The 23,349-nt window shown below is 43.1% G+C and overlaps 1 protein-coding gene across 1 annotated transcript in view; it reads left to right on the top strand.

Moving 5' to 3' along the window:
* Positions 1-23,349, top strand: part of LOC147105645 (uncharacterized) — a 211,557-nt gene that overhangs the window by 54,472 nt on the left and 133,736 nt on the right. The window contains exons 26-34 of the mRNA XM_086010936.1: positions 9,876-10,001; positions 10,387-10,528; positions 12,331-12,362; positions 13,469-13,519; positions 14,742-14,798; positions 15,659-15,718; positions 17,886-17,945; positions 20,952-21,011; positions 22,458-22,517. Coding sequence (XP_085867062.1) covers positions 9,876-10,001; positions 10,387-10,528; positions 12,331-12,362; positions 13,469-13,519; positions 14,742-14,798; positions 15,659-15,718; positions 17,886-17,945; positions 20,952-21,011; positions 22,458-22,517 — 648 coding nt within the window. The remainder of the gene's footprint in view (positions 1-9,875; positions 10,002-10,386; positions 10,529-12,330; positions 12,363-13,468; positions 13,520-14,741; positions 14,799-15,658; positions 15,719-17,885; positions 17,946-20,951; positions 21,012-22,457; positions 22,518-23,349) is intronic.

Raw genomic sequence — 23,349 nt, 5'->3', positions numbered from 1 at the left:
CTGGTTTCTCTCTCGCCTTTAATTGAATGGCTTCTTTGGATTGATCAGGACATTGAATATTATCATAACGATTTTCATTTTGAGGATCATCATTGGAGACATTTCTGTTGACACACATATATACTCCTGTGTGATTACTTGACCAGAATTTGTCCAGCAGTAACTTGTCCCGTCAACTAACGGGGTAGCTATGATTCCTCTTGCCTTCCTCAATCTCAGGTTATTTGTGGTCTCACCCGGTGCAAACCAAAGTTCTAGGATCGTCCCGTTTGGAGTATTCTCATTCGAGCATTTTAAACAAATCCTTTGCCCCTCATGCACATCCTGTTCCATTACCCTCACTGTCCAATTATAACATGTTATAGTTTGATTTTTAATTGTTACATTCATCTCATTTACAACAGAAAACCCTGTATCCAGTGAGGTTATGGTTCCATTGGTGCTGTTTCCGAGCTGCTGTGATTCCTGATATAGTTCAATCCCATCCACCACGAGCATCAAAGCGCTCAATGCGTACAGGATTTTCCCCATCCTGGAGCTTCTGTAGCACATAACACAGTTAATATTCACATACAGGAAACTTTTTTATCCGGCACGGACGGGACCGACGTGGTACCGGTTCATCAAAAATTCCGGATAACCGAACGCTATAGTAAAAGATAGGGAGAGCTGACAGCTCCATATAAAGCAACAAACCCTGTTGCTTAGCAACAACTGTAGAACAATGAACACAAGTTCCAAGCGTCTCTGTAGCTTAGCAACAGCTGCAGCCACACCCTTGCACAGCACAGATGGAAGAAGGCAAATACCAATATGAAGTAAAACCTACTCCTGAATTTTGCTGGTTAACTGAGATTTCCGGTTATTTAGATGCCGGTAAATCGAAAGTTTCCTGTACTCTTATTCACACATTCAACATCATTTCCTTTTTGGTTTATTCCCACCTCCTCCTGAGGGTGCCGATGTTGTTCCCAGCAGGGTCCATATTGGGTTGATTTTCAACTGGCGACTACTCTGCCTTAAAGTGGATTGTGATCCCTGACCCTACAAAGGCATGGACACTGCTGCAGGTTGCTGCATCCCTGCTGCTCCAAGAGCAGGCCCCTTGGCATCCCTGGATCATCATCCCACCACACCACACTCAGGTCCAACCCTTCACTCAGGGTCCTGAGGCTCAAAACACTTCCATCATCCTTTTTCCTCCCCAACTTAATCCTCTTAGGTAACTGAGCCACATATACCATAGGACTGGCTTTATCAATAATGTTATATGGCCCCTTGTAGAAGGGTTCAAACACTCCTACTCTTGTGTAGTTTCATATCATTACCTGGCTCCCTACAGGCAGTTAAGTGGCTGTAATCCCCTTCCTGCCTCGAGGAGACGGGTCCCAGCACGAGTCGGGGACACGCCTCCTGGGAAGATGGCACAGAAGCGGGTTGGGGGCGGGTTTGGTACCCGCTCCCAGTTTCTGCCATTTTCCCGGCAATCCTGCCTCCATACCCGCCTCCCCAGGACTGGCAAAATCGTCCCCCTTGTGTTTTATTGGTCTCAGCACAGACACTAATAGCTTCATGTCGGTAAAACTTTAAATTTCCCCCCCTTTTTCCCCTCTCTTAAAACTTTGTCTCAGTTGCTTTTCCCTGCTTCCCAAAACCCTGTTTTTTTCCTTTGCTGAGTTTTCATTTTGCAACTTAGATCATTTTCCCTCTTTACCTTCCACTCTTTCTCTCATTTTGAATTGATTGCCTTTGATAGGCTAACAGCCATATCGCCTTATACCATGCCCTCTTTCCTAACAGAAAGTCTGTCCATTCCTTTGCTTGTTTTACAGGGTCATCATTTACATTTCGCCCTTGCTTATCGGCCATTGTTATAAAAAAACACTTTTTCCCCTCAAGGTCCCTTCTGGTCGCCATTTCTGTAGGACTTTCTCCTACTACTGTTCGGACCTCGAGAATTACGAATAAGCGTAACAATGACAGATAAGTTTGTTATAAATAAAATGATCTTTATTCACTCTACAGTTTAAAATTCAAGCATACATAGAAGCACTCGCAGCAATGTCTGTGCCCACAGTTTATTAATTCCTCTGGTAATAAATATGCCCACAGTTTTGTACGTAAAAGTACTTCCCAGCAACTTATATGCTAATTCCTGGCGATTCATACCCCAAGTCAACTGTACATAAAAGTACTCTTTAACAATATCTATGCTTTATGCCTGATTTTCATACATACACTTATCCTGGGTGATCAGTCCGGAAAAAGTACTAGGGTCATCCTTTATATTGCCTTCCTGCCAGCCTCCCTCATATTTCTTCATCTGCCCCCCTCTGATAGGTCAGCTTCACTCCCAACCTTCCCTGATTGGAGTTCCTTCTGCATGACACAGTCATGTTCCTGTGAGGTGTGTGGGGGTGGGACTTCCTCTTCATCCAGTGTTTCTCCTTCCTGTCTATGTGGTCTCACAAACAAAGGAATACATGCTGACCATCTCCATTTTTGAGTCCTCACAGACAAAGGACCCCCTGCCGACTTCCTCCATTTTGAGTACTCACAGACAAAGGACCCCCTGCCGACTTCCTCCATTTTGAGTACTCACAGACAAAGGAACACATGCTGACTTCCTCTATTTTGAGTCCGTCCGTTATCATTTCACAATTCGTTCGCAATTTTGATCTCCACACGGTAGCAGCGGTTTTATTACGTTTTTTAGAATCTTACAATTCCATCTTGCATACAGTGTGCACGCTACAAACTTCAGATCTGCTGTAGATATTCTCTCGAGTTCAGCATCAGCAAACTTGCTTCGTTCCTTCCTCTGGGTGTGGGACCCTCTTCTTGCTTGTGTGTCCTTCTTGTCCCTTCTTGTCGCTCCTGCCTTGGCCCACCCCAACTGCCCTTGCCTTCCCCATCCCCCCTTCTTCCTGTCATTTCTTGATGCTCCCATCTCCCTGCCCTGAATGTCCATTGCCTTTCCCCCCTATTTCTCATTGCTGACCTGTCCTGGACAAAAACCCTTATCTGAGTTTCTGACATTGACATGGGAAATGGCTTTGGTTGCTTTAAAGCGCTTACTGTTTTTTTAAGTAAGGGGTGATTTTAACCGTACTCACTCAGCAGAAACCTGGTAGGTGGGCAGTTAAAATCATCCTGGATCTTACCTGTCCCAAAACCGCCATGATCGCAACATCTGCAATTTTAACCTGCTCTCCTTAGTAGGCAGCAAGGGCATGCAGCCAGAGTCCTTCTTTACAAATGCATGTTGCGGATCGATGACATCATTAAGACCCGACTGTAATTTTAACTCAGGCTTGAGCAGTGAATCCAACTTGAGTTAAAATTGGGGCCTTAAATGTCAGATCATTAAACCCACTATAATGCTTTCTCAAGCATCCAATAACTCCCATCCTACTGTTCTCATTCCTGGGGATCCCCCGTCCAATACTTCTACACCCAGCAACTCCCCTCCCCACTGCACACAAGCTCCCAGTATTCCCACCCCAAGACCATCCATCACCACTTCCATATTACCAACACACCACTAACAGGAGTTCCAGCCCCTGGAACCCTCCTTTCCACGATTCACTCACGCACCCTCTTCATCCCAAACCTCAACATCATAACCTACCTTTAGTCTAGAGCATCTTTCTTTACCATCTTCCTCTAGATCCCCAGAATTTAAAAAAGACAAAACATAAGATTTAGTATGGAGCTAAACAAACATATATAATAATAATAATCGAGGTGACTGGTTTACAATTTAGAGTCATAGAGTCATAGAGTAATACAGCACGGATAGAGGCCCTTCGGCCCATCGTGTCCGCGCCGGCCATCAAGCCCTGTCTAATCTAATCCCATATTCCAGCATTTGGTCCGTAGCCTTGTATGCTATGGCATTTCAAGTGCTCATCCAAATGCTTCTTAAATGTTGTGAGGGTTCCTGCCTCCACAACCCTTTCAGGCAGTGAGTTCCAGACTCCAACCACCCTCTGGGTGAAAAAGTTCTTTCTCAAATCCCCTCTAAACCTCCCGCCCTTTACCTTGAATCTATGCCCCCTAGTTATTGACCCCTCTACTAAGGGAAAAAGCTCCTCAGCATCCATCCTATCTATGCCCCTCATAATTTCTATGAGAATGTGGGTATAATGACATAATTTGAGCCTGAAATGATTGCTAACACTGCCAAAAGTTCAGTAATTCAGTCACCATGAAACAGTGGCCCAGATCTTGAAGCCAGCGGTAAATGGACGATGCCAGCCGTTCATTACACTTACGCGTGGGCCTTTTCACTGCGACTTGCAGTAATTAGCGAACCTTTTCATCACAGTGCCTTCTACAGGGAATCCGGGACCTGTGTGAACAGAGCAAGCAACGGCGGTGGGGCGAAATTCAGTTGGTTAGCGCCCCCCCAGTTAGGGGGGGTGGTGAAGGGAGGGGGCAGACAACCAACTAGATCTCAGGAGGCGTGTTGGTTATTTAAATATTATAATGCGGCTACATGCCACAGATTCAATCACCAATTGTTTTGTTTTCTTTGTGGGTTCAATAACGACTCATTTCTGAAAGAGAATGTTGTTTAATCTAAAGTCTTGTTCAAGACTTTCTACAGCTTTTTACAGAACACACTATGCTGTGATGCATCTAGAATGAAACTGAAAGTAAAACTCCTCTGGACTGCGTGTCTCTCACATGACCTCTGCTGGTCAGGCACAAGTAATCAAAAACACAGACAAATATGCTGTAAGGCATAAGTAATCAAACACAGACAAATATCATCACTATTTGCTGATATCATTACATCTCCCTTTCTTAAAACAAAAGTATTTTACTTTTAACTAACAACATTTAATGAACTTACATTATCATTATCATGATCAAGGTTTTTTACCCTTGCTTTGTGTGTTCACATGAAATATGTCAATACACTAGAACTTGAAGAAAGAATAAGATAACATTACTTCCTTCTTTAACAATAGTCCTTAAATTTGCTCAATGAGTCTCTCAGGAGGCTTCACATGTCTTGAGGATTTTCTGATTGATTGTCCTTGAATCTGAGTTGTTGCCTCAGATGATTGGTTCTCAGCTGTGTGATCAGGTTGTTCACCAGTATCAGTCTCTTGACCTGCTGTGGCTGGTCCCATGAGAAGATCTCGACGATTTCTTCTCAGAACAGCACCCTCATCTGTCTGAATGGTGTATGATCTTGGTTGAACTTCACTCAGGACAGTTCCCTTCTGAGTCCATGTGTTTGTTTTGTCTTTCAACCTTACTTGGTCACCAGTGTGGAGTTCAGGTAGGTTTTGTGTTCCTCTGTCATAGTAGTACTTTTGCTTTTCTTTCTGTTGCTCTTTGAACTTCCTCACTTTCTCCCCCTCTTTTGTTTTCAGGAGGTTCTCCGGGATGGGTAGGTTTGACCTTAGCCGACGTCCCATCAGGAGTTGGGCTGGTGACACACCACACTCGAGCGGCGTTGTGCGGTATACAAGCATGCTTTGGTAGAAGTCAGTTCCACTGTCTTTTGCCTTGTACATCAGTCTTTTCACTGTCTGGACCGATTTTTCCACTAGTCCATTGGACTGTGGATAGTGAGGACTTGACGTTGTGTGGACAAAGTCCCACTCTTTGGCAAAGTGTCGGAAATTTGCATTGTTAAACTGGGGTCCGTTGTCTGTGAAGACCTCGCTTGCCACGCCATGTCTGGAGAATATGGCTTTCATACTTCTTATCACAGCTTCTGCAGTGGTGGTGTACAGTCTACAAACCTCTGGATACAGGGAGTAATAGTCTGTGACGACAAGATAGTCCTTCCCTTGACATACAAATAGGTCAGCGCCTACCTTCTGGTAAGGTCTGTCTGGTGCTGGGTGTGGCTTTAGTGGTTCTACCGGATTGCTTGCTCGATATTTCAGGCATATTGTGCAGTTTGACACCTCATTTGTCACATCTTGGTTGATTCGTGGCCAGTACATCACCTCTCGTGCTCTTTTCTTACACTTTTCTATTCCCAGATGTCCTCCATGGATCTTTTTTAGCATCTCTCTTCTCAGACTCTTTGGGATAACTATTTTACTTCCTTTGTAGATGATGTCTTCGACCACTGATAGTTCCGCCCTGCAGTTCCAGTACTCTGCTATATCAGGTGAGCAGTCTTGCTTCATGTTGGGCCATCCATCCAAGATGCTTTTTCTCAGTCGTCTCATTGTTTCATCTTTGTTTGTCTCAGTCTTTATGAGCTCCATTTTTGCATCTGCTATGGGCAGTGCACTTGTGATCATGTCCACGTAGGCGTTCACTTTTTCATCCATTGTGGTGTTTGCGGGCTCACTTGGGTCAACAGCTCTGGACAACGTGTCTGCTGTATACATCAGCTTACCCGGTGTGTACGCAACATTCAGTTCATCATAGACTGTCTCTCTTTCACTTTCCACAACGAGGACTCTCTTTACCAGGTTCAGTCTCTCACAGGCTTTTAAACCTAGTATGGCTTGCACATCCTTTGGCACCACGATTAATGCTAGCGTGTGCTCTCTGTCCTTGTGTGTTACTTTGACAATGCATTTTCCTTTCACTGGTATATCAGTACCTGAGTATCCGGTCACTTTCACTTGTATTCCATGTAACTTTGGTCTGGGTCTAATTCTCTTAAAATTGGTCTCTGATATCACATTAACTTGTGCTCCAGTATCCAATTTAAATGGAATGTGTATGTCGTTCACTTTTAGTGTCAACATCCAGTCTCTTTCTTCTCTTTTGTTTTCAGACACAACATCTACATAGAATTCCTCTATGTCGCTTTCATCTACTGCATGGACCTTGCTTTGTTGCACTTGGTTCTTGCAGCAACGGGCATAATGGTTGTTTTTGTTGCATCTATTGCATGTTTTACCATATGCTGGACACTTTCTTGGCGGATGCTGTGTACCGCATCGACTACATGACTTCCGATTGTCTCTTTCATTTTCGTTTGCTGGCCACGTCTCTTTTTTCACATTGGCGCTCTCTTTGTTAAACGGTTTGTATCCGTTCTTTCTCACTGCATCCACGTTGCAGCTACTGTCACTGAACAGCTCCTTTGCCTGCAACTTCACAGTCTCTGTAACCCTACACAGTGCTATGGCTTTTCCCAGGTCTAGATCTTGCTCTCTTAGCAGTCTTTCCCTTAGACCATTATCTCGAATACCACACACCAGTCTGTCTTTTATCAGCAAGTCTGTGAGTCCCCCAAATTCACACGATTTGCTCCGGTTTCTCAGTTCAGTCACATACTGATCAATAGTCTCGCCGATTTTCTGCACACATGTGAAAAATTTGTGCCTCTCAAAGGTCACGTTGCGTTTAGGTATGCAGTAGGCCTCAAACTGTTCCATTATTTTATCTAGCTTCATTTTGTCCCCATCAACAGCGAATGTGAAGTTATTATACACCTCCAGCGCTTCATCACCCATGACATGCAAGAACAGTGACGATTTCTGTTTATTACTTTTCTTGTCAGCTCCGATTGCCGCTAAATACAACTCTAAACGTTGTTTGAACCTTCTCCAATTTTCAGCCACATTACCTGTTAATTGAAGCGTCGCCGATGGGTGTAAACCTTCCATTTTTCACTTCGTTAGCTATTGTCTAATGGTAAGCAACGATGTTCTCTTCTGGCTTGCTAATATGTGGAGAGCTGATTTCGCTTACTTGCCACAACTGCTTTCACTGTCCCATCAAGTTGCTAACTTCAGATTTTTTCTCTTTCAGCCACTTCTGACATCATGTTTTGTTTTCTTTGTGGGTTCAATAACGACTCATTTCTGAAAGAGAATGTTGTTTAATCTAAAGTCTTGTTCAAGACTTTCTACAGAACACACTATGCTGTGATGCATCTAGAATGAAACTGAAAGTAATACTCCTCTGGACTGCTTGTCTCTCACATGACCTCTGCTGGTCAGGCACAAGTAATCAAAAACACAGACAAATATGCTGTAAGGCATAAGTAATCAAACACAGACAAATATCATCACTATTTGCTGATATCATTACACCAATGTAAATTTAACCCTGGCCAGCCAGGTTTCCGGGCATTGGAAAAACCGGCAGCTAAAGGGACACGAGGACTGCTGGATCCAGTAGTTCAGTGTCTTTCCACTTACCTGCTAGAGCCAGCTTACCTGTTTCTGTCCCCCTCACCCCCCCATGATCTGACACCTCCCCCCGACCACAAAGTCCCCCTGAGTCATGGTCACCCACCTCCCCGCCCAGTCTTTACAATTCCTCCCCCACCTCCACTGCGCTTCCTGGCTGCGGACTCCGATCTCCCCCACTCCACCCACCCCATCCCCCCCGGGCCACGACCCTACCGATCTCCCCACCGAGGCCTCCAATCTCCCCTTTGACATCCGATCGCCACCCGACACCAGACTCTGATCTCCCCATCCCACCCCCCGCACCTCCGGCCTTTCCAATTCCTCCATCCTCTCTGCTCCCTGGCTGTGGCCAAGTGCCGAAGGCTTACATGCCCGACAGCCAGCCAGCCTCTCAATCTGGCTGGCAGCGGCCGGGAAATGGAGACAAAAAATGTTAATCAAGTCCTGTCGTTGAATTTGGCAGGACCTGAGGGAAACCCGTTCTTCCACATAACAGCCCCCGCCCGCTCGCTCTCTGCCTCCGAGCTAATATCGGGCCTGCAGAGTATAAACCAGGAAGTGTAAGTTAGAATATTTAATTCAGTTACAAATCATGCACAGAAAAGGAAATAAAGAGATGGAAATCAAGATGGGATTAAGAGAGTGATAAAAGAGACAGAAAGAAAAAAAAAATTTAAACATTTTTTAAAATCTCCAACAATGTTGTGGAGTAATTTACAATCACTCAACACAAGTCCGAGATCGAGGTTCCAAACAGCCTTTATTCGCACAGGTGGGGAGACAGCCTGCTTCCGCCTTCCTCAAGCTTCTCCCAATTGTTACAGCAGTTAGTAGATATTTATACATACAGTTTGATGCGCTATACATTGTTCCCGCCTACCTTCTAGAATGTTCTGCGTTACAGCATCAGTTTTATCGCCTATCAGCATTTGTTTACTCGCCCTTGGTCCTAGTCCCAAGAATTGTTGACTTCGTGTCTGCTTCCTGATCTACTTAATGTCCTTGGGATATTGTTAGGCCGTCTGGTTTCTAGGGCGGTTACACATCTTGAGCATCCCCTTTGTCTTACAACATTTGCATTTCTATGTTTTTGATTAAACCTTGTAGCCAGCCCAGTTACACGATTAAGTGAGGTAATGCTATGCACTGCCTCGCCTAACCACCCCCTCCACAGAGCCAAATCCCCACCATGCAGCAGCACTCCACACCAACCCCCAGACATCTTCTTTCCCCCTTTCAAACAATAATTCAAATCTGATGAAATGAGACTCCACACTTTAATTTAATTTTCAGTGTCAGCGAGGTTTTTGGCAGTAATTAAGACTTATCTTGGTATTAAGAATACACTTACACTTGAATGGACACGCCTTCACTTTTTCTGGTGTGTTTAGCGAGTATCGAGTGGGTAAGTACTGAAACTTCATGCCCGTCGTATATTTCAATGCAAAGTCTCGGTGAGACAGTGTTAGAGCGAAGCTCCTGGAAAAGCAGGGCAACTCGGACAGGAACTTTCTGATATCTGCTTTTAACTACGCATGAGTGGACGCTGGAAATTGCTGTCCGATTTACACTTTAATAACGGTGAGTGCTGATAGCCTCACTGTTATTCTTACTGCAAAATCCAGGCCAGTGTGGCCGCTGACTTGTCATGAGCAATGCCATGGGAAATCCACTAATCATGTACAACAAATGACATGGATTTATAAAAATGAAACCAATCACTGTTTCCATTTTATATTGCAGCGGTATATTGTGACTATTATAACAGCCCCAATGAATGCAGCTGGCACTATCAGCCATGTGGAACATTAACAACAAAAACATGCTCGGACCATTACATTGGAAAGAAGTTCTCTGCAGTTCTTGAAGGTTGTGTTTGAACAATGCTTTTTAGTTTTTTATTCATGTTTTGTGAATTCTAAGATTAATGAATGATAAGGTAATATGTGAATGATAATCATGCCAACTTAGTGTTTATACAGTTTTAACAAATGTGAAATTTTTAATAATTTATATAACAAAAGAGCATAGATTTTTTTTTAATTTGATTTCTGGTGGGATTTGAGATACTTAAGATTTTGTCATTTTAAATACTGATGGAAAAATGACAAGACAAAAGAATATGAAATGTCTTCATGAGTTATACTAACAAATTATGAAACTGTTGGCAAACATTTATATAGCCAAATGTGACCATCTTAATCAGGTATGATCAATGCCCCACACTCATATTATCACTTTCTGTTAAATATAGGTTGTTATGCAAAGTGCCCAGAGAGTGCTCCATATCTGGACGAAAACAAAATGAAATGTGTGAACTTGTCTGAATGTACTTGTTATTATAAAGGGAAAATACTGCAACCAGGCAAAAGAACAAGGAACGACTGTGAAGAATGGTATCTATAAAAATGCCTTCAATTTTTTGTTCTTATTAGCGATGAATGAAAAAGTTTGAACTAATGAATATAATTTTCTGCTTTTTTCCTATTAAAACAGTTACCTATAAAAAATATTACAAGGGAATATTTGTTTAAATATACAATTCGATGCTGCTACTGTAATGAATTACCTGGAGATCTGAAATCCATTTCAAGAGTTAACTTCCTTTCTTATAAGAATGAAGGAAGGAAAAGGTGAAAGAATTTGACAAGGTCACTGATCCTTTATGAGGCTCAATCCTGTGAGGTCTCTGGTAACTTGAAGAAATTGGCTCAGTGGCAGGAAACAAAGAGTAATGGTCGACGGATGTTTTTGTGACTGGAAGGCTGTTTCCAGTGGGGTTCCACAGGGCTCAGTACTAGGTCCCTTGCTTTTTGTGGTATATATCAATGATTTAGACTTTAATATAGGGGGCATGACTAAGAAGTTTGCAGATGATACAAAAATTGGCCATGTGGTTGATAGTGAGGAAGAAAGCTGTAGACTGCGGAAAGATATCAATGGACTGGTCAAGTGGGCAGAAAAGTGGCAAATGGAATTCAATTTGGAGAAGTGTGAGGTAATGCATTTGGGGAGGGCTAACAAGGCAAGGGAATAAACAATAAATAGTAGGATACTGAGAAGTGTATAGGAACAGAGGGACCTTGGAGTGCATGTCCATAAATCCTGAAAGTAGCAAGACAGGTGGTTAAGAAGGCATACGGGATACTTTTCTTTATTAGCCAAGGCATAGGCTATAAGAGCGGGGAGGTTATGCTTGAACTGTATAAAACACTAGTTAGGCCACAGCTAGAATACTGCGTGCAGTTCTGGTCACCACATTACAGGAAAGATGTGATTGCACTAGAGGGGGTACAGAGGAGATTTACGAGGATTTTGCCAGGACTGGGGAATTTTAGCTATGAGGAAAGATTGGATAGGCTGGGGTTGTTTTCTTTGGAACAGCGGAGGCTGAGGGGAGACTTGATTGAGGTGTGTAAAATTATGAGGGGCCTCAGAGTGGATAGGAAGGACCTATTTCCCCTAGCAAAGAGGTCAATAACCAGGGAGCATAGATTTAAAGTAATTGGTAGAAGGATTAGAGGGGAGTTGAGGAGAACTTTTTTCACCCAGAGGGTGGTGGGGGTTTGAAACTCACTGCCAGAAAGGGTGGTAGAGGCAGAAACACTCATCACATTTAAAAAGTACCTGGATATTCACTTGAAGTGCTGTAACCTACAGGCTACGGACTAAGAGCTGGAAAGTGGGATTAGGCTGGATAGCTCTTTTTCGGCTGGCACAGACGAATGGCCTCCTTCTGTACCATAAATTTCTATGATTCTAAATGGTCAGCAATATCTGCCACTTAGAAAGAAAATATGCAGGAGATGGAAATATCACTTTGTTATGGGGGCGGGGTGTTCTTGTGAGTTTGGAACTGAGGCACTTTGTTGGCGTAGAGTGAGTGTTCCATCTCTCTGTGAAAAGCTGCAGGCATCAGGAAATGGAAGGAGGCTAACTGGGTATTGAAATGTCAGGATGGTTCAATATACCTTTTTCTTCAGAGGTTTTGACGTAATAGCACCAAGAAATGTCCATTCAATGCAGCAGATAACGATTTATTTAAAGTCTCTTTTTATGACCACATCCATGGCCAAGAAAGTAATAAAGTAAGTATCTGCCCAAGAAATATTTCTAATGGCAATTAGCAGGTGAAATGGCAAGAAATGTATTATCCAATTCTCCCAATGGCCTAAATATACTTTGCAATCTTTTGCAGTGAATGCAAGAATGGGAACGTCAGATGTATAGGTTAGTAAATCTTACTGTAAATATTTAACGTGCATTAAAATGAATAGGTGCTATGCTACAATTGTTACATTTCTACATAATGGTGTCATTAATGGTTGTCTGTAGTACATAAAGGATCATGGGGCAGGACGACCTGTGGGCCGGTGACCTCTGATGCTGACCCTGCCAAAGTTGGCAGGGTCAGAGGAGGTCAATTAGTTAAAATATTCCTGGCAGCCACCTGTACCACTAGGGATGCATGAAGGGACCCAAAAATCTCCCTTAAATTTTTAATTTCTTTCAGGGTCTAGGCCTGAAACTCTGCTAGGCTGTGGTATGGGGAGGGGGAAATTGGTCCATGTTGTGCCCGTTCACCAGATGGCAAACGGGCTAAAAGGACCAATTTAGGAGTGCAATGTACCATCCCCAAGGGCACCCAAGGCCTTTTCAATTGTCATGCGGCCTAACCAGTGGCCCTTAAAGGAACCCCTCGGTGGCCACCAAAAAGCTAAGCCAATCTTTGAAAATTACCTTTATGTGGAGCTGGGGGGAGCAGGAGTGTTCAATGCAGCTCCACAGCACTACTGTGGGCCACTAGCAACCCGTGCTAGCCCGCTCCACACCCACCCCACCCCACAGGGCTTACCTGAGGGTCGGCGCTTGCATGGCAGCTAGTCCATATTGATCCTGTGGCAACAGGGTGAGCTGCCCCTGGAGGCCTGACAGATGCCGGCAGCTCACTGAGATTATTAAGATGAGATCCAAGGACTAATAATGGGAGATCCTCCGATCGATCTCGAAGGATGTACATTGCAGGCGTGCCACCCATTTCGCGCCCATGTCCCCACACCCAACCGTGCCCCCTCTTATGCCATTAGCCATGCTGTGGGTGGGGGGCATAAGTACTGCAGAAAGTACTGGGGAATGTCAGTGTTCTGGGGATATGCGCTCAAAAGACTTTGGATTTTTGTCCTCCATATTTAAAATCTTTCAGAGCTGACTTTATAATTGTGTAGTACAGAAAGTTGTTGTCTTAGCTTTCAATCATGAAGGTATTAAATTAATAATGGTATTTTAAAATATAAGAATTGTAACTTATATAATTTATTTTATATTTTTTTGAACAGTAATAACAAAAACAACTACTGGAACTACTACTTCTGCAACAACCACTACAGGTAATGGCTTCCTCTTGTGCGATATAGAACAAAATAACCAAAATAGTTTAAATAAGCAAGTCTTATTTTTTACAATATTCTGTTATCTCTTTTTATGCTTCAACGTGTTATACATGATTATTTTTAGTTTTAAAGATATAATTTTTGAAGTGATTTTTTTTTGTATTCAGTAAGGTGCTAATGTACTGGACTGTAGAACATTTTTTCATTTTTGACTCCCAGTTTCAGCGTCACATATCTGCTGAACAGGTACAGTGCAGGGAAGATGCAGAGTTCTTTCTATTTTTGCATCATTTGAATAATAAAATTGGATTCATGCAATGGTGTGTTAGAAAGATCTTTACTGTATTTAATATTTGGTTGAATTATTAATTCTTACATACTAATGATTGGACAGTGTCAATGCTGTTAGTGTTTAATCAAGCATGGTGGTAGTTCTTGTGCCTTTATGAAATGAACTATATAAAATGACAGGAGATGTACAGCTTGCAACAAACAGTCTGTGAAATTAATCATTTTCATTGCTATGAACCAACACCAACAGTAACGGAACAACATGTTCTTTCAAACTCTTATTATTAGATAAAGTTAGATCGCTGAAGTGCTAGGTTTCTTTCTTGAAAAGTTGTGGGTGCCCGTACCCAGACTGAGTTAGCTAACCTCAGCTAGGCAACTGTAGGTAATTCAACATCTCAGAACTAATGGGTCAGGGAAGAGAAAATTGACCAGCGTTCCTGCTCCTGATCACTATCTGACGACCCCTGTTGGAAGTGCGTGCCTGTGGACATTAGGTGAGGATAGGATTAGGCTCCTGCAGTCAAATAGCCTGCCACAACTCACGATTGGAGCTCCCACATAAAGAATGGTCTCTTGGGCAAGGTTCTTTAGAAGGGGTGCCACTTGTGGAATTGTACCCCAGCAAGGAATCAACACCTTCAGGAGAGGGGAAAAGATTGGTGGATAAAGGAGGAAAAAAGAAAACAAAATGATGGGTTTCAATATTTGGAGAAATTGGGGTCATTTCCCCCTCTGGGCCCCTGCTGGTACTGGAGGTGTGCTGCGCCTGCGACAGGAGAGGTGCCCACTATTTTGCATGGCCCAGGGTACATTCCCTGTGTAGGCGTGCAATCAGATAATCTGTTCACTTCAAAGGTGTATGTACTTGCTATAAAAATGTCGACAGTATATTTGAATAATTTTGTTGATTTTTTTTGCTGTTTAGCACCATCTAAAACAACGGTGATGACAACACCCACATCTACTACAACCTACAGAATTGGTAAATGATGACTTAGATTTTCCATTTAAAAAAAAAATTCTTACAACACATTTACCTTGAAATTATGTCCTGCAATATTAGTAACAAAATGTTCGTACTTTTGTACATTCACTATTTATCAAACATTAATCTTTTTATTTTAAGCTGCTAATAGCTTCATTGATTTATGGAATTATCCATTCATTAACATTGTAAACTTCTCAGTTGTAAATACAACCTGTTCATTTAAGTCTGAAAGCTGACACTGGGAGACAGGTAAGGACTGCTAGTGGGAGTCAGATGAGTGATACATGCATTTCCAAAAAGGAGAATCTACAAAAATATCCTGATAGCACTGCTTATTCCATCTGTTTTATCGATTGTACTGCTGCATTAACAAGCAGCCTATCTGAAGATAATGTGTCAGGGTTGTGTGAGTGTGTCAGGGTGAGTGTGTCAGGGATGTGTGATGTGTCAGGGCTGTGTGAGTGTGTCGGAGCTAAGGCAGTGGGGAGATGTTATGTCTCACCATTCACTGGAACTCACTAATAAACACTTTCAAAGGTGCACACAAATCTGTCCAAGAAGGCAAAGTGTCGAAAATAAAGATTTCAATGCTTGACAACACATTAACAGAAACTTTACACGAACATTGGCTAAAACACACAAATGCCTACCCTTGTGTGTAAGGGCCGTTTATTAGTTAATATTCTCTCTCCACTAAAATAATTTTATTGAGTACATTTAGAAATGAATAGATTTCATTTTCACAATGTTTGTGCTCAGCTACATTCAGCAGAAAAGTAAGTTTTTAAACCTGATACAGACTCAGAGCCTCAGCATGCAGTGTAACAGGTTGAAATGTTTTTCCTGCTCTATAGAAACTACTTCACCAGAAGTGACACCGATTATCCCTACGTCTACCACCAGCTACCCAACTGGTAAGTGACAGCGGTTTTATACCTTGCACCAAGTCTGTCTCCACAAGTGGATTGTTTTCTAACTCCATGTGGTCTGTCATTGAGTAGGTAACAAAACACGGCTTTCATTTTTACATCACAAATTTTCCTTTCTAATTGTTTGCTTTGGAAATGTTTGTATCTCTGGTCATTATAGTGTGATGCAAATCAGGAATTTGGCACCAATTGACGTATTATTTTGCAATGTGCATTAACATCCATGCCCTTATTCCTGTTCTGTGTCCCCGGCAAGAGAAGTTCCAAGTGAGAAGGGTGTATTTTTATAATATATATTCTTATTAAATAACACGTTTTCATTTATTTGTCACACAATGTCAACACTGAGGTTGTAAAACCATAACAAGGAATGAGAGAAGGTCATGTAGATGATCCATCTCACCCCATCATACAGGTTCAGCTGCAAAACCCTATCGCACTATTCCTCACCATTCCCAGCCCAAGTATAGGGCTCGCCAGTTTTTGTTTCAATGCCTGGTGGAAAATCAAGTCAGGCGGCCTCTGGGTAGTTGGTTCTTTTTTAGAATTACTTTCCCTCCGCCACTGCCGCCCTTGGAAGCAGATGAAAATCACCCCTTGATCTTTCAAATGATGAATGTAAACCTAGCATGATAAAACACTTTGATGGTAGATCTGTCATAGAGTCAAATGTTGTGCTGGCTTGGTGTACTTTACTTGATTGTGGTGAAATTGTGTAACTAGACTGTGATAAAGTATTGTACAAGTCAGTTTGAAAAGTCAGCAAACTTAGAATAGCTGTTATGTGTTCATAATGTACCGAGCTAGCATAGGGCTCTTGTGCATTATAAGCCAATATTCTGCCCACACACATATCAAGAAAGTGACTGATGCATTGGTCGGCATGGCCAGCAGGTTAATTTCTATTTCCACTGAATAGAAACAGCAGCAGGGCATGTGTCTGAATATTGTGGTGAAGGTCCCTGCCATAATATTTCAATGACAGGACCTCCCACTGACCTACATACTCTGGTCAGGTCAGCTGTGGAGGGCCCTGGGAGGTGTGACCCTGGAATAATCACCAGGATTGCTGCCCGAGTATTTTCAGAGCCACTGTTTATCTGGACAGCTGAGGTCAATATGGATCTGTCCATTGGAAGAAGATTCCACTGGACATTGAAAACTCATATTACCAGGAACTCCATTAACAGCACGATCAAATCTATCTGACAATTCCAGCCACTCTTATACTTGTGGAAAAGATGTTCTTACTGTAAGGGCCATTAACTAGTTGTATTCTCTGTCAGCTCAAATAACTTTATTGAGTAGATTTAGATACAAGTGAATAGATTTAATTTTCACAATGTTTGTGCTCGGCTATGTGCAGCAGGAAAGTAAGGCCTAGAAATTCAGTGGTGTTAGCGCCCACTTAGCGCCTAAAGAGGTCTTTAGCGCCGGCGCTGTTGGTAGCCTGGAATTCAGTGTAGCGCAAATGGTGGCGTTAGCCGGTAGCGCTGTGCCGGCACCGATGATGTCATCGGTGTGCGCAGCGCCCCGGTTTCAACGCGATGCCGGCCCAACACCCAAATTCACTTGCCGCCGCCTCACCCGTAGCGGGCGCAAGGAGCGTTTGTAAAACGGGGCCTTGCAGCTCCGAGAGGCCGGGGCGTAAAGGTGGAGGTGCGGCCGTCCGCTTTACCGGCGGCCGCTTGGCCGCTCCTTCCTCCCCGGACTCCCACACCACCCCCCCGCGGCATTGGTGTCTGACCCCCGCGAGCCCAGCACTTCTCCGTGGTGCCGGGCTCATTTGCCGGGGGAATCCAGCGGCGATCTCACGGCTGCAGGCAGCTCCTCCTTAAGAGAAGGAGGAGGCCTGCAGTACCCCAGCCTGCCGCACCGCATCGGGTGGCGCAGCGGCAGCTGGACGCCTGAAACTGACTTTCAGCGCCCCAAGTGAGGCGGCCAAACCCTGCAATAGCGCCCGCCTCCCTCTTGGGGCGCTGCAACTGAATTTCAGGCGGGCGCTACGGGAATCCGGGCGAGCGCTAAATTTCGGGCGCTAAACACCTGGCGCGGCGATAGCGAAATTCTAGGCCTAAGTTTTTAAACCTGATACAGACTCAGAGCCTCAGCGTGCAGTGTAACAGGTTGAAATGTTTTTCCTGCTCTATAGAAACTACGTCACCAGAAGTGACACCGATTATCCCTACATCTACCACCAGCTACCCAACTGGTAAGTGACAGCGGTTTTATACCTTGCACCAAGTCTGTCTCCACAAGTGGATTGTTTTCTAACTCCATGTGATCTGTCATTGAGTAGGTAACAAAACAAGACTTTCATTTTTAAATCACAAATTTTCCTTTCCAATTGTTTGCTTTGGAAATGGTCATTATGTTATTACTTATAGGGCAGCTTTTAGGAAATTCTGCTCCTGACATAACGTTTAGTGAAATAAAAACAGAAAATGCTGGAGATACTCAGCAGGTCAGGCAGCATCTGTGAAGAGAGAAACAGAGTTAACATTTCAGGTCGATGACCTTATGTCAGAACTGGAAAAAAGCAGGAAATGGAACAGATTTTTAAGCAAGTGTAGGGGCAGGGAAAGGGGGGAGGTGATGAAAGAACAAAAGGGAAGGTCTGTGATAGGATGGAAGGCAGGAGAGGTTAAGAGACATTAAGAGATATTCAAGGCAAAAGGAGATGGTAATGGGACAGGTTAAGAAACAAAGGATGGCTCTAGATGAAGTGTAAATTGCGCTGGCAGAATGAAAGACAGCTGCCCTGTGGGAGAGAAGAAAAGACACAAACAAAAGGTGTGGATAAAAAATATATATATGATAGGGGCCGAGGTTATGATCTGAAATTGTTGATCCCAATGTTGAGTCCAGAGGGCTGTAAAGTGCCTAATCGAAAGATGAGGTGCTGTTCCTCGAGCTTACGCTGAGCTTCCGTGGAACAATGCAAGAGGCCGAGGACGGTGCGGTCTGAGTGGGAGTGGAGCGGAGAATTAAAGTGACAGGCGACTGGAAGCTCGGGGTCCCCCTTACGGACTGAATGGAGGTGTTCCGCAAAGCGGTCACCCAATCTGTGTTTGGTCTCCCCAATGTAGAGGAGACCACATCGTGAGCAGCGAGTACAGTATACTAAATTGCAAGAAGTACAAGTAAATTGCTGTTTCACCTGGAAGGGGTGTTTGGGGCCCTGGACAATGGGAAGGGGCGTGCAAGCACAGGAGATGCAACACATGCCCTTATACCTCCCCCAACTCATTGAAACTTATACAATACTAACAGGACTAGACAGACCAGATGCAGGAAGGATGTTCCCGATGGCCGGGGAGTCCAGAACCAGGGGTCACAGTCTAAAGATAAGGGGTAAGCCATTTAGGACAGAGATGAGGAGGAATTTCTTCACCCAGAGTGTGGTGAACCTGTGGAATTCTCTACCACAGAAGGCAGTTGAGGCCAATTCATTAAATATATTCAAGAAGGAGTTAGATATATTTCTTAAGGCTAAAGGGATCAAGGGATATGGGGAGAAAGCAGGGACAGGGTACTGAGTTTGGATGATCAGCCATGATCGCATTGAATGGCGGAGCAGGCTCGAGGGGCCGAATGGCCTACTCCTGCTCCTATCTTCTATGTTTCTATGTTTGTTTCTTAACCTGTTCATTACCATCTCCTTGAATATCTCTTAATGTCTCTTAACCTCTCCTGCCTTCTATCCTATCACAGACTTTCCCTTTTGTTCTTCCATCCCCTCCCCGCCTTTCCCAGCCCCTGCACTTGCTTAAAACTCTGTTCCATTTCCTGCTTTTTTCCAGTTCTGAGGAAAGGTCATCAACCTGAAACATTAACTCTGTTTCTCTCTTCACAGATGCTGCCTGACCTGCTGAGTATCTCCAGCATTTTCTGTTTTTATTTCAGATTTCCAGCATCTGCAGTATTTTCTTTTTGTAATAATGTTTAGTGGAGTGTGAGGCAAATCAGGAATTTGACGCCAATTGATAGATTATTTTGCAATGTGCATTAATTTCCACACTTCTATTTCTGTTGTGTGCCCCCACCGTGCGATCCTCCAAGTGAGAAAGTGTATTATAATATATATTATTAAATAACACGTTTTCAGTTATCAGAATTATTTGTCACACAAAATTTAAACTGAGGTTGCAAAACCATATCAAGGAATGAGAGAAAATCATGTAGCCGATCCATCTCACCCCATCATACAAAACCCTGTCGCACTATTCCTCACCGATCCCAGTCCGAGTACAGGGCTCGCCAGTTTTTGTTCCGATGCCCACTAGAAATTCGAGTCAGGCAGCCTCTGGGCAGTCGGTTATTTGTTAGAATTACTTTCCCTCCGCCACTGCTGCCCTTGGAAGCAGATGAAAATCACCCCTTGATCTTTCAAATGATGAGTGTAAAAGGAGCATGACCAAACAATTTGGTGGTAGATCAGTCACAGAGTCAAATGTTGTGCTGGCTTGATATTCTTCGCACCATTGTGCTGAAATTGTGTAACTAGAATGTGAAAACACATTTTGCAATCTGCATGGAAAAGCCATTAAACTTAGAATAGCTGTTATATGTTCATGAAGTTCTGGGCTAGCATTGGGCTCTACTGCATTATAAGCTAATATGCTGCCCACACATATATCAAGAAAGTGACTGATGCAGGATTCGGCATGGCCTTAAATGTAATTTCTATTTCCACTGCATAGAAACAGCAGCAGGGCATGTGTCTGAATATTGTGGTGAAGGTCCCTGCCATAATATTTAAATGACAGGACCTCCCACTGACCTACATACACTGGTCAGGTCAGCTCTGGAGGGCCCTGGGAGGTGCGACCCTGGAATAATCGCCAGGATTGCTGCCCGAGTATTTTCAGAGCCACTGTTTACCTGGACAGCTGAGGTCAATATGGATCTGTTCATTGGAAGTAGTTTCCACTGGCCATTGAATAATCATATTTCCAGGAACTGCATTAAATCTAGGTGACAATTCCAGCAATTCTTATATTGTGGAAATGATGTACTGAATGTAAGGGCCGTTTATTAGTTGTATTCTCTCTCCACTAAAATAATTTTATTGTGTAGACTTGGAAATTAATAGATTTCATTTTCACAATTTTTGTGCTCGGCTACATTCAGCAGAAAAGTAAATTTTTAAACCTGATACAGACTCAGAGCCTCAGCGTGCAGTGTAACAGGTTGAAATGTTTTTCCTGCTCTATAGAAATTACATCACCAGAAGTGACACCGATTACCACTACGTCTACCACCAGCTACATACCTGGTAAGTGATACCTTGCACCAAGTCTGTCTCCTCAAGGGAATTATTTCTAACTCCATGTGGTCTGTCATTGAGTAGGTAACAAAACACGGCTTTCATTTTTACATCTCAAATTTTCCTTTCTAATTGTTTGCTTTGGAAATGTTTGTATCTCTGGTCATTATAGTGTGATGCAAATCAGGAATTTGACACCAATTGACGTATTATTTTGCAATGTGCATTAACATCCACGCCCTTATTCCTGTTCTGTGTCCCCAGCAAGGGAAGTTCCAAGCGAGAAGGGTGTATTATAATATATATTCTTATTAAATAACACGTTTTCATTTATTTGTCACACAATGTCCAACACTGAGGTTGTAAAACAATAACAAGGAATGATAGAAAGTCATGTAGCCGACCCAACTCACCCCATCATACAGGTTCAGCAGCAAAACTCTATCGCACTATTCCTCACCGTTCCGGGCCCAAGTACAGGGCTCACCAGTTCTTGTTTCAATGTCTGGTAGAAAATCAAGTCAGCCGGCCTCTGGGCAGTCGGTTCTTTTTTAGAATTACTTTCCCTCCGCCACTGCCACCCTTGGAAGCAGATGAAAATCACCCCTTGATCTTTCAAATGATGAATGTAAACCTAGCATGATAAAACACTTTGATGGTAGATCAGTCATAGAGTCAAATGTTGTGCTGGCTTGGTGTACTTTACATCATTGTGGTGAAATTGTGGAACTAGAATGTGATAAAGTATTGCACAAGTCAGTTTGGAAAAGTCAGCAAACTTAGAATAGCTGTTATGTGTTCACCAAGTTCCGGGCTAGCATAGGGCTCTTCTGCATTATAAGCCAATATTCTGCCCACACACATATCAAGAATCTGACCGATGCAGATGTCGGCATGGCCAGCAGGTTAATTTATATTTCCACTGAATAGAAACAGCAGCAGGGCATGTGTCTTGAATGTTGTGGTGAAGGTCCCTGCCATAATATTTAAATAACAGGACCTCCCACTGACCTACATACTCTGGTCAGGTCAGCTGTGGAGGGCCCTGGGAGGTGTGACCCTGGTATAATCGCCAGGATTGCTGCCCGAGGATTTTCAGAGCCACCAGCTGGGAACTCGGGTCAATATGGATCTGTCCATTGTAAGCAGTTTCCACTGGACATTGAAACTCATATTTCGAAGAACTCCATTAACAGCACGATCAAATCTATCTGACAATTCCAGCCACTCTTATACTTGTGGAAAAGATGTTCTTACTGTAAATGCCATTAACTAGTTGTATTCTGTCAGCTCAAATAATTTTATTGAATAGATTTAGATAGAAGTGAATAGATTTAATTTTCGCAACTTTTGTGCTCGGCTATGTGCAGCAGGAAAGTAAGTTTTTAAACCTGATACAGACTCAGAGCCTCAGCGTGCAGTGTAACAAGTTGAAATGTTTTTCCTGCTCTATAGAAATTACGTCACCAGAAGTGACACCGATTATCCCTACGTCTACCACCAGCTACATACCTGGTAAGTGACAGCAGTTTTATACCTTGCACCAAGTCTGTCTCCACAAGTGGATTGTTTCTAACTCCATGTGGTCTGTCATTGAGTAGGCAACAAAACACGGCTTTCATTTTTACATCTCAAATTTTCCTTTCTAATTGCTTGCTTTGGAAATGTTTGTATCTCTGGTCATTATGTTGTAACCTATAGGGGCGCTTTTAGGAAATTGTGCTCCTGACATAATGTTTAGCGGAGTGTGATGCAAATGAGGAATTTGAGGCCAATTGATGGATTATTTTGCGATGTGCATTAACTTCCACGCTTCTATTCCTATGATGTGCCCCCGCTGTGCGATCCTCCAAGCGAGAAGGATGTATTAAAATATATATTATTAAATAACATGTTTTCAGTTATCAAAATGATTTGTCACACAATATTTAAACTGAGTATGTAAAACCATATCAAGGAATGAGAGAAAGTCATATAGCCGATCCATCTCTCTCCATGCTACAGGTTCAGCTGCAAAACCCTGTCGGACTATTCCTCACCGTTCTGAGACTAGGTACAGGGTTCGGCAGTTTTTGTTTCAATGCCCGCTAGAAAATTGAGTCGGGCGGCCTCTGGGTAGTAGATTTTTTTGTACAATTTCATCTCCCCTCACAGGCAGCTAAAAATCACCTCCTTAATCTTTCAAATGATGAATGAACTACGAGTATGATAAAACAACCTGGTGCTCGACCAGTCATGCAGTCAAAGGTTGTGCTGGCTTGATATTCTTTTCACCAAAATAGTGAAATTTTATAAACATAATGTGATAAAGCATTGCACAAGTCAGTTTGGAAAAGCCATCAAACTT

This window comes from Somniosus microcephalus, chromosome 17, assembly GCF_052327205.1.
Source record: "Somniosus microcephalus isolate GS21.2 chromosome 17, FLI_Smic_1.0, whole genome shotgun sequence".
Taxonomy (NCBI): domain Eukaryota; kingdom Metazoa; phylum Chordata; class Chondrichthyes; order Squaliformes; family Somniosidae; genus Somniosus; species Somniosus microcephalus.
Note: the sequence above shows the minus strand (reverse complement) of the source record. Positions and strands in the feature narration are given on the sequence as shown.